This window comes from Hyla sarda, chromosome 8 (assembly GCF_029499605.1).
Source record: "Hyla sarda isolate aHylSar1 chromosome 8, aHylSar1.hap1, whole genome shotgun sequence".
Taxonomy (NCBI): domain Eukaryota; kingdom Metazoa; phylum Chordata; class Amphibia; order Anura; family Hylidae; genus Hyla; species Hyla sarda.
The window spans coordinates 96801389-96816733 of record NC_079196.1 but is presented as its reverse complement, the minus strand read 5'-3'; the positions used below and the strand labels follow the sequence as shown (position 1 = coordinate 96816733).

Here is a 15345-nt window from a genome sequence, read left to right as displayed (position 1 = left end):
CGACATTCACATCAGGAGGATCACAGCGGGTATCAGGAAGAGTGACATCCGCTTTGATCTGTACCTTACTTCAGGTACTACTGCTCCCAACATGGAGAGCACTCTGTTCCATGCTGGGAGCAGCAGTACCTGCATTACTAGACAGAACACAGCAAGTGTCACTCCTCCTATTTCCTGCAGAGAGCTGTGATTGGCTGGAACCATCTGGCCAATCACAGTTCTGCGGGAAATATGAATAGGTGAATAGGCTCGCCGCATTTATACATTATACAGGAGGATCGCAAAGGGGCGATCTGTCAATTAATACAGGTACTACTACTCCCATCATGGAACAGTGTGTTTCATGCTGTGAGTAGTAGTACTACCTAAAAAATAAAAAATAAATTGTTAAAAACACACACACATACTACATTTGTATTATTGTCGGCTACATTTTTAGGTCCCAGCCCGCCCACATAAATTGATCCCTGTTTAAAAATTAATAACAATTTTGTTCTAAAAAAGATCCATTTAGTTAAATACTATTTTTTCCATCACTACTGTATCTTTTTAATTATTATCCTACAAAATTTTATTTAAAAAAAAAAAGGTATCTCAATCACTTTTTTGGTTCGCTAAAGTCCAAAAAAGAATAAAAACCACCGGCAAAAACGCCAAAGTTAAAACCAACATGGTGTTTTTCTTGGTGTTTTTGCTCTCCTCTCCTATGGGAGGAAAACGCCATGATTTCTGTGCAAAAAAAACACCAAACTAGGTTTTGTTGGGCGTTTTGGAAAACCAGCCTCTGAGCCCAAAATTGCTTAAACAATCGCCAAACTGAAAAACGCCAGGTGGATCTGGCATTTTGCAGTTTACTATTGACTTGCAGCTAACATCTAGATGCTGCGTTTTTTTTGCTGAAAATTTTGCTGCCCGTTAACTTCAATGGGTAGCAAAATCTGTTTAAGCAAATCTGAACAGCTGCAGCAGAAAATATGCACGTGTGAACACTACAGAATGTCCACACAGAAAATATCTGTGTGGACTATACGCAATATGCCGGAGCTAGGACTGCACAGGAATGCGCCATCTCATAGACAGCTATGCATTCCGTGTGGAATCCACAGAAAGAATAATGTGTTCATTCTTTCTGCAAACACGGAAAATGGAATTTACGTGCTGGAAACATCTGGCCCGGAAATTCTGCTGTGTGCACGGAGAAGCAGAAATCTGTTGATATCAACAGGACTCTGCTGCAGCGGAATCCCCATGCCAAATTTTAATGCGGAATCCGGCGCGGAAATTCCAATGTGTGAAAATGGCCTAAAAGTTTTTGTACTCCTTTGCAACCATTTTTGTTCCAATACATCTATAATTAAAAAATGAAGAAACTTTGAAAACTATCTTGTACTGCATTGTACTTTTTATCTGCAACTTCCATCATGCATATGAACCTTTATAGTCACAAATTTTGATAATAAAACAGACTTTGTGTAGAAAAGTATGTTATAGAAAAGTAATAGACAGAGATAAGGCTATGTTTACACTTTGGAATGTCCGCATGGAAAATTGGAAAACTGGAATCTGGTTGCTATGGGCAACTACTCCACCGTTCCAATGCAAACATTTGGATAAATGTCATCCTCCCTTGTTGTTTTTATATAGATTCTCTTTCCCTGTTTCCTGCCTTCCCCTTTCCTGGCCTGTCCTAGAGATCTGGATTTACCTTTTTTATTTTATATTTATTTCTTAAAATTGTATAATATTTTAAAGGGTAGCTCCCACCATCCTATTTTTTTTTTTGCTAGCCCGTTCCCCCCCCCCCCCCCCCCGCGCGCGCTACGGCACTAGCCCGTTCCCTCCTCCCCCCCCCCCCCACCCCGCATACCCCATTCCCTCATTACACTTGCAGTTACTGCAGAGTCTGGCAGCGGGCGTGCAGGGACAGCGGTGGCAACGAGGCGGCGGCGATGTGCGGGAGGAGTGGCCTCCCAGCCAGTGGCCGGGGAGCCAATGCGCTCCCTCCTGCCTGTCTGATTGACAGGCTGGGAGCGAGTGCAGCCTAACTGAAAAAGGACTGATTGCCACTCCAAAATCAGTCCTTTTTCATTAGCCGGTTTTTAAATGTAAATTAAACCTTTTTAATGAAAAAAAATAATAATAAAAGTATATTAGAGATATGTTGTAGTACATAAGTACTACAACATATCAAAAAATAAAGTTGGTGACAGTGCCCATTTAAGTCACAGCTCTCATTGCCCTTAAGACAATGGGGGAGATTTATCAAAACCTGTCCAGAGAAAAAGTTGCTACAGCAACCAATCAGATCGCTTCTTTCGCTTTTGAAATGTCCTCTGGAAAATAAAAGAGGCAATCTGATTGGTTGCTATGGGCAACTCAGCAGCTTTTCCACTGCACAGGTTTGATAAATCTCCCCCAATGGACATATATATTTACATTAATTGGCCGCTCCCGTTATATGAGGCGCGCTGAGGAGCTTAGCGCCCTTCATACCTGGTGGGTCCTGGTTGCAATCAGGACCCGCGGATGATGGCCGATATTAACCCTTTGGACGCCGCAATGAAAGTTGATCACGGCATCTAAAACAAGCAAAATGTTATTCCAGGTAGCTCCATGATGAAATCGCGGCATCCCGAACAGCTGAGAGGACGGCAGAAGGGCCCTTACCTGCTTCCTCGCAGTCCAATCAGTTCTCCAAGGCTCCAGTCAGCCAGGAGAAGTCGAGCACCGAAAACACACTGGTTATGATATGGCATAGCATTGGACAGTGTATGCAATTTAATGATTGCGTGTAATAGTGTAAAAAAAAAAGTAATAAATAGTTAATTAATGTCATTTAACCCCCTTCCCTAAGAAGTTTAAACCCCTGGTACTGCCGCGTGCGTAAATGTCTGAACTATAAAAATATAACATTAGTTAACCCCTTAAGGACCCAGGTTTTTTCCTTTTTTTGCATTTTTGTTTTTTCCTCCTTACCTTTAAAAAATCATACATTTTTACATTTTTCACCTAAAAATCCATATGATGGCATTTTTTGCACCACCAATTCTACTTTGCAGCGAAACCTACAGCGAAACGGAAAAAAAATCATTGTGAGACAAAATTTTTAAAAAAAACGCCATTTTGTAAATTTTGGGGGCTTCCGTTTCTACACAGTACATTTTTCGGTAAAAATTACACCTTTTCTTTATTCTGTAGGTTTATACGATTAAAATGATGCCCTACTTATGTAGGTTTGATTTTGTCGTACTTCTGGAAAAAATCATAACTACATGCAGGGAAATTTATACGTTTAAAATTGTCATCTTCTGACCCCTATACCTTTTTTATTTTTCTGCATATGCGACGGTATGAGGGCTCATTTTTTGCGCCGTGATCTGAAGTTTTTAGCGGTACCATTTTTGCATTGATAGGACTTATTGATTATGATATAAAAAGTGACCAAAAATGCACTATTTTGGACTTGGAATTTTTTTGCACGTACACCATTGACCGTGTGGTTTAATTAACAATATAGTTTTTATAATCGGACATTTCCGGCGACACCACATATGGTTATTTTTATTTACACAGTTTTTTTAATGGGAAAATGATCTTTATTCACTTTTTTTTTCACTTTTTTTTGCCGTATTATAGCTCCCATAGGGACCTATAACACTGCACACACTGATCTTTTACATTGATCACTGGTTTCTCATAAGAAACCACTGATCGATGATTCTGCCGCTTGACTGCTCATGCCTGGATCTCAGGCACTGAGCAGTCATTCGGCGATCGGACAGCAAGGAGGCAGGTAGGGATCCTCCGGCTGTCATGTAAGGTTTTCGGGATGCCGTGATTGCGCCGCGGCGATCCCGAACAGCTCCCTTAGCTAACCGACATGGTTTCACTTTCATTTTAGACACGGCGTTCAAAGTTGTAAAGGGGTAATAGCGCGCGGTACTGCGATCAATGCCGCGCGCTATTAGCCACGGGTCGTGCCCCCCCCCGTTATAGAACGGGAGCGGACTCAGGACGTACAGGTACGCCCTGGGTCCTTAACCACACGGTAGATGGCGCACACGTAAAAAAATACCAAAGTTCAGAATTGTTTTTTTGTGGTCACTTTCAATACCCTAAAAAAATATATATACAAAGTGATCAAAAAGTCCCATCAAAACAAAAATATAATGATAAAGACTACAGATCACAGTGCAATAAATGAGCACTCACACATCCCAATATATGGAAAAATACTAAAAATTATTGGGGCCAGAAGGGGACATTTTTAAACATGCTAATTTTCGTACAAAAAGTTATAATTTTTAAACAGTAAAAAAAAATAAAACCTGTAAGTTGGGGATCATTTTTAATTGTATGGACCTACAAAATAAAGATAAACTATAATTTTTATCAAAAAAGTGCACTGTGTAGAATCGGAAGCCCTCAAAAGTTACAAAATAGTGTGATAAATTATTAATTTTTCAATTTTGCCCCCCTTTTTTTTTCCTTGTAGATTTTGTGGTAAAATGATTGATGTCATTACAAAGTAAAATTTATGGCACAAAAAACAAGCCCTCGTATGGGTCTGCAGGTGGAAAATTTAAAGTGTTATGACTTTTAGAAGGTAAGGTGGAAAAAACAAAAGTGCAACAATAAAAAAAAAACATGTAAAAAATAAAAAAAGTTTTTTTAAAATCTGCGGTCCTTAAGGGGTTAAATTGGCCAGGTGATATGTGTCGTCAGATGTCCAGTTACAGGTATATAACACCATTGTCTGAATCTGTCATTGATTGTTACACTGTAATATGGTTTATAAAAGCTGTGGCTGACGCCCCACCCTCCAAAAGGTCTGTGCTGGTGTACTGTGTCTAGGTATTCAATCTGTTTTATTATACTTGCCTAAAGGTAAAGGGTGGTTTTGTTCCCTGCAGACTGTACAGACGTTCTGTGAAACACTTTTTTTTTTTTTATAAATTAAGCAATACAAAATCAGTTGAAAAGCTGTACACACCCTTTAACACATGGTTGTCCTGTGTTTCTTTTGGAGCTGTAAAGATGAAACCTTATATAACTACAATTGAATCACCATAAGAGCACGATTACAGTCAGATCCGCAGTGGATCCGCCGACAATTGACCCTACATTGTGCCTCCAGCTGTGTCTGCTGAGCAGGCACGCTGCGATGTGTGAGTTAACTTGCACATGAGCAGAATACTCCCCCACATCATGGCTGCTCTCAGCCTGGCTCAGGGAGAAGGAGGAGCAGCTGCGATGTGTGCGAGGACACTGCGCAGATACACGGTAGGGTCCATCATCGGCAGATCCGCAGCGTAAAATACGCTGCAGATCAGTCCAGTTTTTTGGAAAACTAGCGCTGCAGTTTTTGAGCCAGAAATATATTCAAAAAGTTTGGGAAATATAAAAAGAAGGATTTATACTTCTCCTTCCTGATCTACTTTTGGTTTGGGTTCACAAACTGCAGAAGAACTTTTCCCCCCCAAAAAACACATGGAAAAACCTGTGTGGAAACCTAGCCTTGGGGCTCGTTCACAAGAGTGGATTTTGCTGTGGATTTTCAGGTGCTTATTTTCAGCTGGTAAGGCAATGAGAAAATAAGCAGCAGAAAATAGAAAGCAGCAGATCAGTTGCAGAAAGTCCACAAAAAAATCTGCTCCTGTGAACGAGCGCTAAGGGTAGAGTTACAAAGGAGCACATCCGCAGCATATTCGATGCAGCGAATGCGCTGCTGGCAGTCACAGAGCCATGGAAGAGCGAGTTCCCTGCTGCTGCCGTAGCTCTGCATTTCCTCTCATGAATGCTGGCAGGAAATCCGCAGATAGGAAGACACCCAGAACTATGGCAGTAGCATGGTGGTTGCTCTGCTGTGGCTCTGAGACTGCCAGCAGTGCATCCACAGCATCAAATACGCTGCGGATGCGCTCCCGTGTGACCCTACCCTTAAGGGGGTACTCCGGCCCGGAGACATCTTATCCCCTTTCCAAAGGATAGGGGATCAGATGTCTCCCCGCAGGGGTCCCGCCGCTGGGGACCCTCGCAATCTTGTGCTCACCACCCACCTGTTTGAGCTGCATGTGGCCGGAGTATGGTGACGTCACGACTCCGTGTGATGTTACCCCCTGCTATGCAAGTCTATGGGAGGGGGCATGACGGCAACAGGTGGGTGGCGAGCACAAGATTGCGGGGGTCCCCAGCGGCGGGACCCCCACGGTGAGACATCTTCTCCCCTATCCTTTGGATAGGGGATAAGATGTCTCAGGGCCGGAGTACCCCTTTAAGGAGGTTTCACACAGAGCATTATGCAGCAGTTTTAAACGGTAATTGATTCCAAAGCAGTAAGAAACATGAAGGAAGGATTTATATTTCTCCTACCTGCTGCATCCACTTATGGTTTCAACTACCAAAAAAAAGCCACTAAAAGCTCTGTGTGAGCCACCCCCCCCCCCCCCCCACCTTAGAGGTATATCACCCCAGTTAAAATACGTAAAACATTTTGACCTCTTTACACCGAATAAACTATCATAATAAGTTCCACATAAAGCGAAGACAAGGGCTTCTTACACATAGTTGAATCTTGTAATGTGATGACCTGTTTGGCGAGTTTAGAAGCTGAAAAAAACAATTCTCTCTGACAGCCCCAGGCTACATCTGTATCCTGTATCTATAATACACCTAGCTGATGTTGCAAATAGGTAAACACTTCTTTGTAGGACTCGACAGGCTTGCAGATGTCTTCTCAACAGCCTTCAGATCTGATTTTCTTTGTAAATGGGAAAAAGGTATGTTTATACTGTGATGGGTCGTAGGTCATTTTGTTTTCTCCATTGTAATGTGTTTGCAGTTCATTTTTTTTGTCTTAGAAAGTGCATAATTTTTCATAATTCTGGTTTTTCAGATGAACGTGTTAGCCATATAAAAACATGATAGCATGTCATACCTGCACAGTGAGATAAATGATATCCGATTTTCTTTAACATAAAGTTACTGAATATTTTACTTGCATGTCAGCAGACAAAGCTTTCTCAAATGATATCAGCAAAAAAAACAATTGTTGGATAGATGCTTAGAGAAAACTACAGTACACACTCCGGAACCTACAAAGCACCACCAAGGTTGGTTTCGGCTAAGTTTCCACTTGGGTTTTTTTCTGGCAGTTTTTGAGCTAAAGTCAGAAGTGGATCCATAAGGGAGGGGAAGTGTAAGTCCTTCCTTTATATGTCCTATTCTCTTTGAATACATTTCTGGCTTTGGCTCAAAAACTGCAGTGGCAGATCTCCAAAAACTGCCAGAAAAAAACCAAGTGGAAACTTAGCATTATGCTTGTTTTCAAAAAAGGCTGTAAATTAACTACTACTGGTCATATGTGTAAATCCCATTAATGCATGTGCAGATTGCAAAGTATGTATGTTTATAAAGCTGAATAACCTTAACCCCTTAAGGACCAAGGACGTACCGGTACGTCCTTGGTCCTGCTCTTCTGATATAACGCGGGGTTACACAGTAACCCCGCGTCATATCATGGCGGGCCCGGCGTCATAGTGAAGCCGGGACCCGCCTCTAATAGCGCGCTGCGCCGATCGCGGCGCCGCGCGCTATTAACCCTTTAGCCGCGCGCTCAGAGCTGAGCCGCGCGGCTAAAAGTGAAAGTGAAAGTTCCCGACTAGCTCAGTCGGGCTGTTCGGGATAGCCGCGGCTAATCGCGGCATCCCGAATAGCTGACAGGACAGCGGGAGGGCCCCTACCTGCCTCCTCGCTGTCCGATCGCCGAATGACTGCTCAGTGCCTGAGATCCAGGCATGAGCAGTCATGCGGCAGAATCGTTGATCACTGGTTTCTTATGAGAAACCAGTGATCAACATAGAAGATCAGTGTGTGCAGTGTTATAGGTCCCTATGGGACCTATAACACTGCAAAAAAAAAGTAAAAAAAAAAAGTGAATAAATATCATTTAACTCCTCCCCTATTAAAAGTTTGAATCACCCCCTTTTCCAAACACAGTGTAAATAAAAATAAAAATAAACATATGTGGTATCACCGCGTGCGGAAATGTCCGAATTATAAAAATATATCATTAATTAAACCGCTCGGTCAATGGCGTGCGCGCAAAAAAATTCCAAAGTCCAAAATAGTGCATTTTTGGTCACTTTTTATATCATTTAAAAATGAATAAAAAGTGATCAATAAGTCCTATCAATGCAAAAATGGTACCGTTAAAAACTTCAGATCACGGCGCAAAAAATTAGCCCTCATACCGCCCCATACACGGAAAAATAAAAAAGTTATAGGGGTCAGAAGATGACAATTTTAAACGTATTAATTTTCCTGCATGTAGTTATGATTTTTTCCAGAAGTCCGACAAAATCAAACCTATATAAGTAGGGTATCATTTTAATTGTATGGACCTACAGAATACATATCAGGTGTCATTTTTACCGAAAAATGTACTACGTAGAAACGGAAGCCCCCAAAAGTTACAAAACAGCGTTTTTTTTTCAATTTTGTCGCACAATGATTTTTTTTCCCGCTTCACCATAGATTTTTGGGCAAAATTACTGACGTCATTACAAAGTATAATTGGTGGCGCAAAAAATAAGCCATCATATGGATTTATAGGTGTAAATTTGAAAGAGTTATGATTTTTTAAAGGCAAGGAGCAAAAAACGAAAATGCAAAAACGGAAAAACCTCCGGTCCTTAAGGGGTTAAAGGGAACCTGTCAGATTACACAAAATGAAAAAAAAATATATATATATTGCTCACTAGATAATCCTGACCATTTGCATCTAATATTTTCCTGTGTTTTTCCGTTTTTTCTGGCGTTTTTACCTTTGTATGGAAATTGAATTTTTGGCCCTTTGCCAGTTTCCCGGTGGCGTTTTTTTTTTCTTCAAATTTTGTTGGATACCCAAAAAAATTAAAAGACAGTAGGGAACAAATAATTTTATTTTATTTTTTTCAAAATGTTTTACAATTTTCAATCAAGGAGCTATTTATGTGAGTCGGCAGGGACAAGAAAATGCACTTGACATTATTAGAAATGGCTAAGGGGTCCATGTGATTTATACATTTTTTAAATTTTTTCTTCTATTTTTTAGTTACATTTTTATTATCATTGTATTTGAAGCCTTTTATTAATTTTATTTAAAATCAATAGTGTAATATGCTTTTTCAACTATATTTCTCCACTTTATTGTGGTACTACTACTCCCAGCATGGTACAGAGTGTGCCGGCCAATCACGACTCTCAGAGGCAAATATGAATCAGTGATGTGAAGTTCTATTCACATCACTGGCCAGCTGGAGTACAGAGCAGGGGAGGGAAGCAGTGTGGTGCCGCCCACTTCTCAGGATTATAAATTCTGATTGCAACGGGTCTCAAGAGTGAGACCTGGGGCAATCTGTCCCTTAGTGCAGGTACTACTGCTCCCAACATGGAACACACTCTGTTCCATGCTTGGAGTAGCACTACCACAATAATGTGCAGAAATATAATTGCACAAGCATATTATAATAAAATGAATGAAAGGCTTCAAATACATTATTAATAAAAAATGTACCGTATTTATCGGGGCCTGCACCGGCCTATAACACGCACCCTCATTTTACCAAGGATATTTGGGTAAAAAAAGTTTTTTACCCAAATATCCTTGGTAAAATGAGGGTGCGTGTGTATACCCCGATACACTGTTTCTTACCCCGCAGAAGCCCCCAGGAAAGGCAGGGGGAGAGAGGCCGTCGCTGCCCGCTTCTCTCCCCCTGCCATTCCTGGGGTCTAGAGCCCTGCTGCCGCCGCTTCTCTCCCCCTGGCTATCTGCGCCGCTGCCCCTTCTCTCCCCCTGTCTATCGGTGTCGCTGCCCCATTGCCGGCGCCGACAGACAGGGGGAGAGAAGGGGCAGCGGCACCCATTGCAGGCGCCGCTGCTCTGTTGCCTCCCCCATCTCCGGTTGTATAATTACCTGTTGCCGGGGTCGGGTCCGCGCTGCTTCAGGCCTCCGGTGTGGCGTCCCCTGCGTCGTTGCTATGCGCTGCGAGACGCAATGATGAGTGACGTCACTCGTCATTGCGCCGTGCCGTTCAGCGCATAGCAACGACGCAGGGGACGCACACCGGAGGCCTGAAGCAGCGCAGACCCGACCCCGGAAACAGGTAATTATACAACCGGGGATGGGGGAGGCAACGGGGCAGCGGTGCAGGCAATGGGTGCCTCTTCCCCTTCTCTCCCCCTGTCTGTTGGCGCCGCTGCCCCATTGCCAGCGCCGCTTCTCTCCCCCTGGCTATCGGCGCCAGCAATGGGGCAGCTGCACCGATAGACAGGGGGAGAGAAGGTGCAGCGGCGCCGATAGCAGGGGGAGAGAAGGGGCAGTGGCACCGATAGACAGGGGGAGAGAAGGGGCAGCCGATAGCAGGGGAGAGAAGCGGCGGCAGCAGGGACCCCAGGACAGGCAGGGGCAGAGAAGCCGGCAGCGGTGGCGGTCTCTGCACCTGAAAAATCTGCTGCAGTTCATTGATTTAAAGCGCCCGCTTTAAATCATTGAACTGCAGCTGCTTATCGGCATATAACACGCAGGTATACTTTAGGCTAAAAATTTTAGCCTAAAAAATGCGTGTTATACGCCGATAAATACGGTAAGTAAAAAATGGAAGACATTTTTTTTTATTAAAAAATCACAAGGACCCCTTAGTTAGTTTTAATGTTTTCAGGTGCATTTTCTTGACCCTGCATGCTCATATCAATGGTTCCTTGATGGAAAATGAAAAAAACACAACATTTGTTCCCTATGAATTTTCCCATCCCTACTGTATCATTTGCTTTTTTTTTTTTACGCGAACCTACGAAATTTTATCAAGAAAGCTATGTCGATACCTTTTTTTTTTTATCGCTAAAGTTTAAAAAAGAATAAAAAACACCTGCAGACAGACTTCTATGGGAGAAAAACACCAAGATTTTTGTGAAAAAGCGCCAGAGTCTCAACATGCTGCAATTTTGAAAAACTGCCAAGGAGCAGGAAAACACCAAAAAGGAGTGAAAAAAAATGGCAAGAAGAAAAAAGTCGAATGGAAAATACATTTTGCGATTTCCTATTGATTTACAGCTAATATCTGCCACAGCAGATTTGGCGTTTTTATTGGCGTGTCTTACAAAAAAATAAGAATAATGGAAACCTAGCCTAAAGGGGTTAGGCAGGGATAGCAAATCAGAGCTAATTTCTTCCAAAAACAGCACCACCCCTGTCCTCAGGTTATGTGTGGTATTACAACTTGGCTCCATCAACTTCTTTGGAACTGAGCTGCAATACCACAGACTGTTTTTCTATCATTAATTAACCCTTTCAAGCTCAGCCCCACAATTAAACCAGACCCTTGAGCTAAAGGAATGTGTGACTTGGGGAAACGTAAGTCTGGTGGTGCAAGTAAAAGATATCCTGGAAAAATGCTGGAGTGTAGTGTGTTTTGTTTGTTTGTTTCCCCTCTTCCTTGTGCTTTTTCGAAAGACTTCTCTATAGGACTTCAACATGCAAGAAAAAAGACATACTACCAAAAAAAAAAAAATTTGCAACCCCCCCCCGCCCCCCCCCCATGGTATTTTTTTACAAGTAACATAGTTCATAAGGTTGAAAAAAGACTAGAGTCCATCAAGTTCAACCTATAACCCTAAGGCTAAGTTTCCACTTGGTTTTTACCTGGCAGTTTTTAGAAAACTGCCACTGGAGTTTTTGAGCTAAAGTCAGAAGTGGATCCATAAGGGAGAAGTATAAGTCCTTCCTTTATATGTCCTATTCCCTTTCAATACATTTCTAGCTTTGGCTCAAAAACTCCAGTGGCAGTATTCCAAAAATTGCCAGAAAAAAAACAAGTGGAAACTTAGCCTTAACTGAGAACTTGAGTCTTAACTGAGTTGATCCGGAAGAAGGCAAAAAAAAACCCTCATACTCGAGGTAAAAATTCCTTCCTGACTCCAAATATGGCATCAGAATAAATCCCTGGATCAACCTTCTGTCCCTATAAATCTAGTATACATAACCAGAAATGTTATTATTTCCAAAAAATGCATCCAGACCCCTTTTAAATTCTTTTACAGAGTTCCCCATGACCACCTCCTCAGGCAGAGAATTCCACAGTCTCACTGCTCTTACAGTAAAGAACCCCCGTCTGTGCTGGTGCAGAAACCTTCTTTCCACTAGGTATTGAGATGGAGTGTGAAGGAGCTCTAAGATTATGGTCAAACAGCAAAAGCAGAAAAAAACTAAAGCAAAAAAAAAAATACACTGAATAAACATATATAGAAGCAGTTTATACAGTATATCTTGAATTGACTCCGTTTGCTGCTTCCATGTGCTACACTTTCTGTATAACTTTGGTAACTTCACTTTGTTAATAAATCATTTTATGTATTTTCTGTTTTTAGATAGTAGAAAAAAATGCAGATCCTGAAGTTCTGTTGCTTCCATACTTGAGGAAGAATTGTATCCTTTTGTACAACTTTATGATTCGATTATAACAGTACTAAAGTATCAGATTTTTTTTGTTTTTTTTTACTTGATTTTTTACTTTATTTTTTTGATGATTCATTCTCTTTAAATGGGCACTGTCAGACTTTAAAAGATTTTATGTTATACATCTTGGCAAAACATTAACCCTTATAGTATACGTTTATAAGAAAATTTGATTTCCTTTTTAATATTAATCATGGCCACTAGGGGTTCCCATACCCTCCAGAACATAATCCTATCTGGCTGCGGCATCATCTTTGACCAAGCTGAAGCACAGCAAAGTCCAGTAAGTGGGGGCTGGACTAGCATTCCTCTGTGCTCACTTCTAGAGCGACGTTACAGTGATTCGATTCATCACGAACTTCTCGGCTCGGCAGTTGCTGACTTTAGCCTGCATAAATTAGTTCAGCTTTCAGGTGCTCTGTTGGGCTGGAAAAGGTGGATACAGTCCTAGGAGAGAGTCTCACTGGAGCACCTGAAAGCTGAACTAATTTATGCAGGCTAAAGTCAGCAACTGCCGAGAAGTTTGTGACGAATCAAATCGCTGTAACTTCGCTCATCTCTATTCACTTCTGTTCTATCAGACAGCAGCATGAAAACAAAGAGGGGGTTACAGGGTAGCCTGCAGTAATTGGATGAAGAGATCCGACACAGCACAGAATTCTAAGGGAGGAAGGTGAGTCAGAATGAGGGCATGTCCCCTCCAATTACAGAATGACAAACCAAATGAGCAACAGAAATAAAGTATTTAAGAGTGAAATAGGCTCTAGACACAAAAATTATACATATATGATCTGGATTAGCTACTGAGTAACATCACATTTGTGTTTTTTATTTTTTGGGGGGGATACAATAGGTACTCAAGAATTTTTGGGGATGTCTTTACTATTTGTCCACTTTAAAATCATGCAGATTCACTATGGCCACTAGGACTTATATTAAACCCCCCCCCCCCTTTTTTTATTTTTTTTATAAACTGGTGCCAGAAAGTTTAACAGATTTGTAAATTACTTCTATTTAAAAATCTTAATCCTTCCAGTACTTATCAGCTTTTGTATGCTACAGAGGAAGTTCTTTTCTTTTTGAATTTCCTTTCTGACCACAGTGCTCTCTGCTGACACCTCTGGCCATTTTAGGAACTGTCCAGAGTAGGAGCAAATCCCCATAGCAAACCTATCCTGCTGCTGACTGTTCCTAAAATGGACAGAGATGTCAGCACTGTGGTCAGACAAAAAGGAAATTCAGAAAGAAAAAAACTTCCTGTTGAGCATATAGCAGCTGATAAATACTGGAAGGCAGGGACATGCACACATAGGGTTCAAAGGGGGCTTCAGCCCCTGCCGCTTTTCGCCATTGTTTCTTTAATGCCCTTTTTTTATTTTTGCAAAACTGGTAGACAAAGTGAGTCTGCTCACTCTATAGAGGTGCTACCTCTCTGCAGGGGTCACTTGTATAGCGCTGGCACTGGCAGGGAGATGCTCGGCTCCTTTAACAAGCCGCCCCCCCCCCCCCCTCCTGTTCTGTTGCTGAACGATCTCGTTGCTGAACGATCTTCCTGTCGGCTGAGTCTGCAGGGACCAGAAAGCACAGAGTCCTGCTGAACATCCAGTTACTGAAGTATTCCCTGCACCCAGCCAGCTTCCTATAAAAGTGAGTGTATTCATATATAGTGTGCAGATGTATTGTGTGAACATGTCTGTGAAGCCTTTGTGTATAGTGTGGTGTGTATGTACTGCATGTATATACACATGTATGGTATATGTGTGAGTATGTGTATGTAAGTGTGTATATATATAGTATTTTATGTATGTTATATGCAGTGCTGTATCTGTCACTAGGCCAACAAGGCCCAGGATTGATGCAGCACTTATTGCAGTGTTGGTCACAAATCGCATGGCGCCCCTGAAGTACACTAATGTTTGTGTATATAAGTTTTTATATTTGTCTGTAATCAGTGTTTCCCAAACAGCTGTATTGACTGTCTGGCCATGCTGGGAGTTGTAGTTTTGCAACAGCTAGAGTCACCCTGGTAGTGAAACACTGATTTATGCATGTGTGTGTATTTATCAATGTCTCACAACCAGAGTGCCTCCAGCTGTTGCAACTGCTGAAATCACTCTGGTTGGGAAACGCACACACACACACACACACACACACATATTTATATTCAGGGATGTGGGACTCCTATCACCCTACACCAGGGACACACTACTGGTGGTTGTAGTAGAGCTATGTTCCTTTACATACTGGTGGTTGAAGTAGAGCTATGTTCCTTTACATACTGGTGGTTGTAGTTGAGCTATGTTTGGGAGGAGGCGGGGGGGGGGTGTATGATTTTGAGGAGATCAAGCATATAATGGCCTATAACCAAACCAGTGTTTCCCAACCAGGGTGTCTCCAGCTGTTGCAAAACTTGCAACAGCCGAAGACACCCTGGTTGGGAAACTCTGAATCAAACATTCCTAGAACAAAATAAAAGAAGAATAGAACTACAGAAGTAATTTTTTTTTCACGTTCGTCTTTTCCTCTTCACATTCTAAAAATCATGACGTTTTCCATTTTCCACCTATATACCCATATAAGGGCTTGTTTTTTGCATCAGAAATCGTACTTTGTAATGACTTCAATCATTTCACCACAAACTCTATGGCAAAACCAGAAAAATATTTGTGGGGCAAAAGTAAAAACAAAACAGCAATTTTGTAACTTTTGGGGGCTTCTGATTCTACACAGTGCACTTTTCGGTAAAAATGACACTATCTTTATTCTGTAGGTCAATACGGTTACAAGGATACCTAATTTATATAGGTTTTATTTTTCTACTTTAAAAGAATTATATCTACATGCACCAAAA

At 41.7% G+C, this 15345-nt stretch overlaps 1 protein-coding gene across 3 annotated transcripts in view; it reads left to right on the top strand.

The window, feature by feature from the left end:
• Window positions 1-2376: 2376 nt before the first annotated feature.
• Window positions 2377-15345, top strand: part of LOC130285071 (aldehyde oxidase 1-like) — a 155604-nt gene continuing 142635 nt past the window's right edge. The window contains exons 1-3 of one of the 3 annotated variants that reach the window (XM_056536227.1): window positions 2442-2605; window positions 12080-12182; window positions 12407-12464. Coding sequence is in view for 1 of the 3 variants with exons in the window: in XM_056536225.1 (XP_056392200.1) it covers window positions 6729-6779; window positions 12407-12464 (109 nt within the window). In the remaining 2 variants the exon portion in view is untranslated. Of the gene's footprint in view, window positions 2400-2441; window positions 2606-6718; window positions 6780-12079; window positions 12183-12406; window positions 12465-15345 lie in introns of those variants that run through there. The other 2 variants (XM_056536226.1, XM_056536225.1) reach the window with 2 other exon arrangements.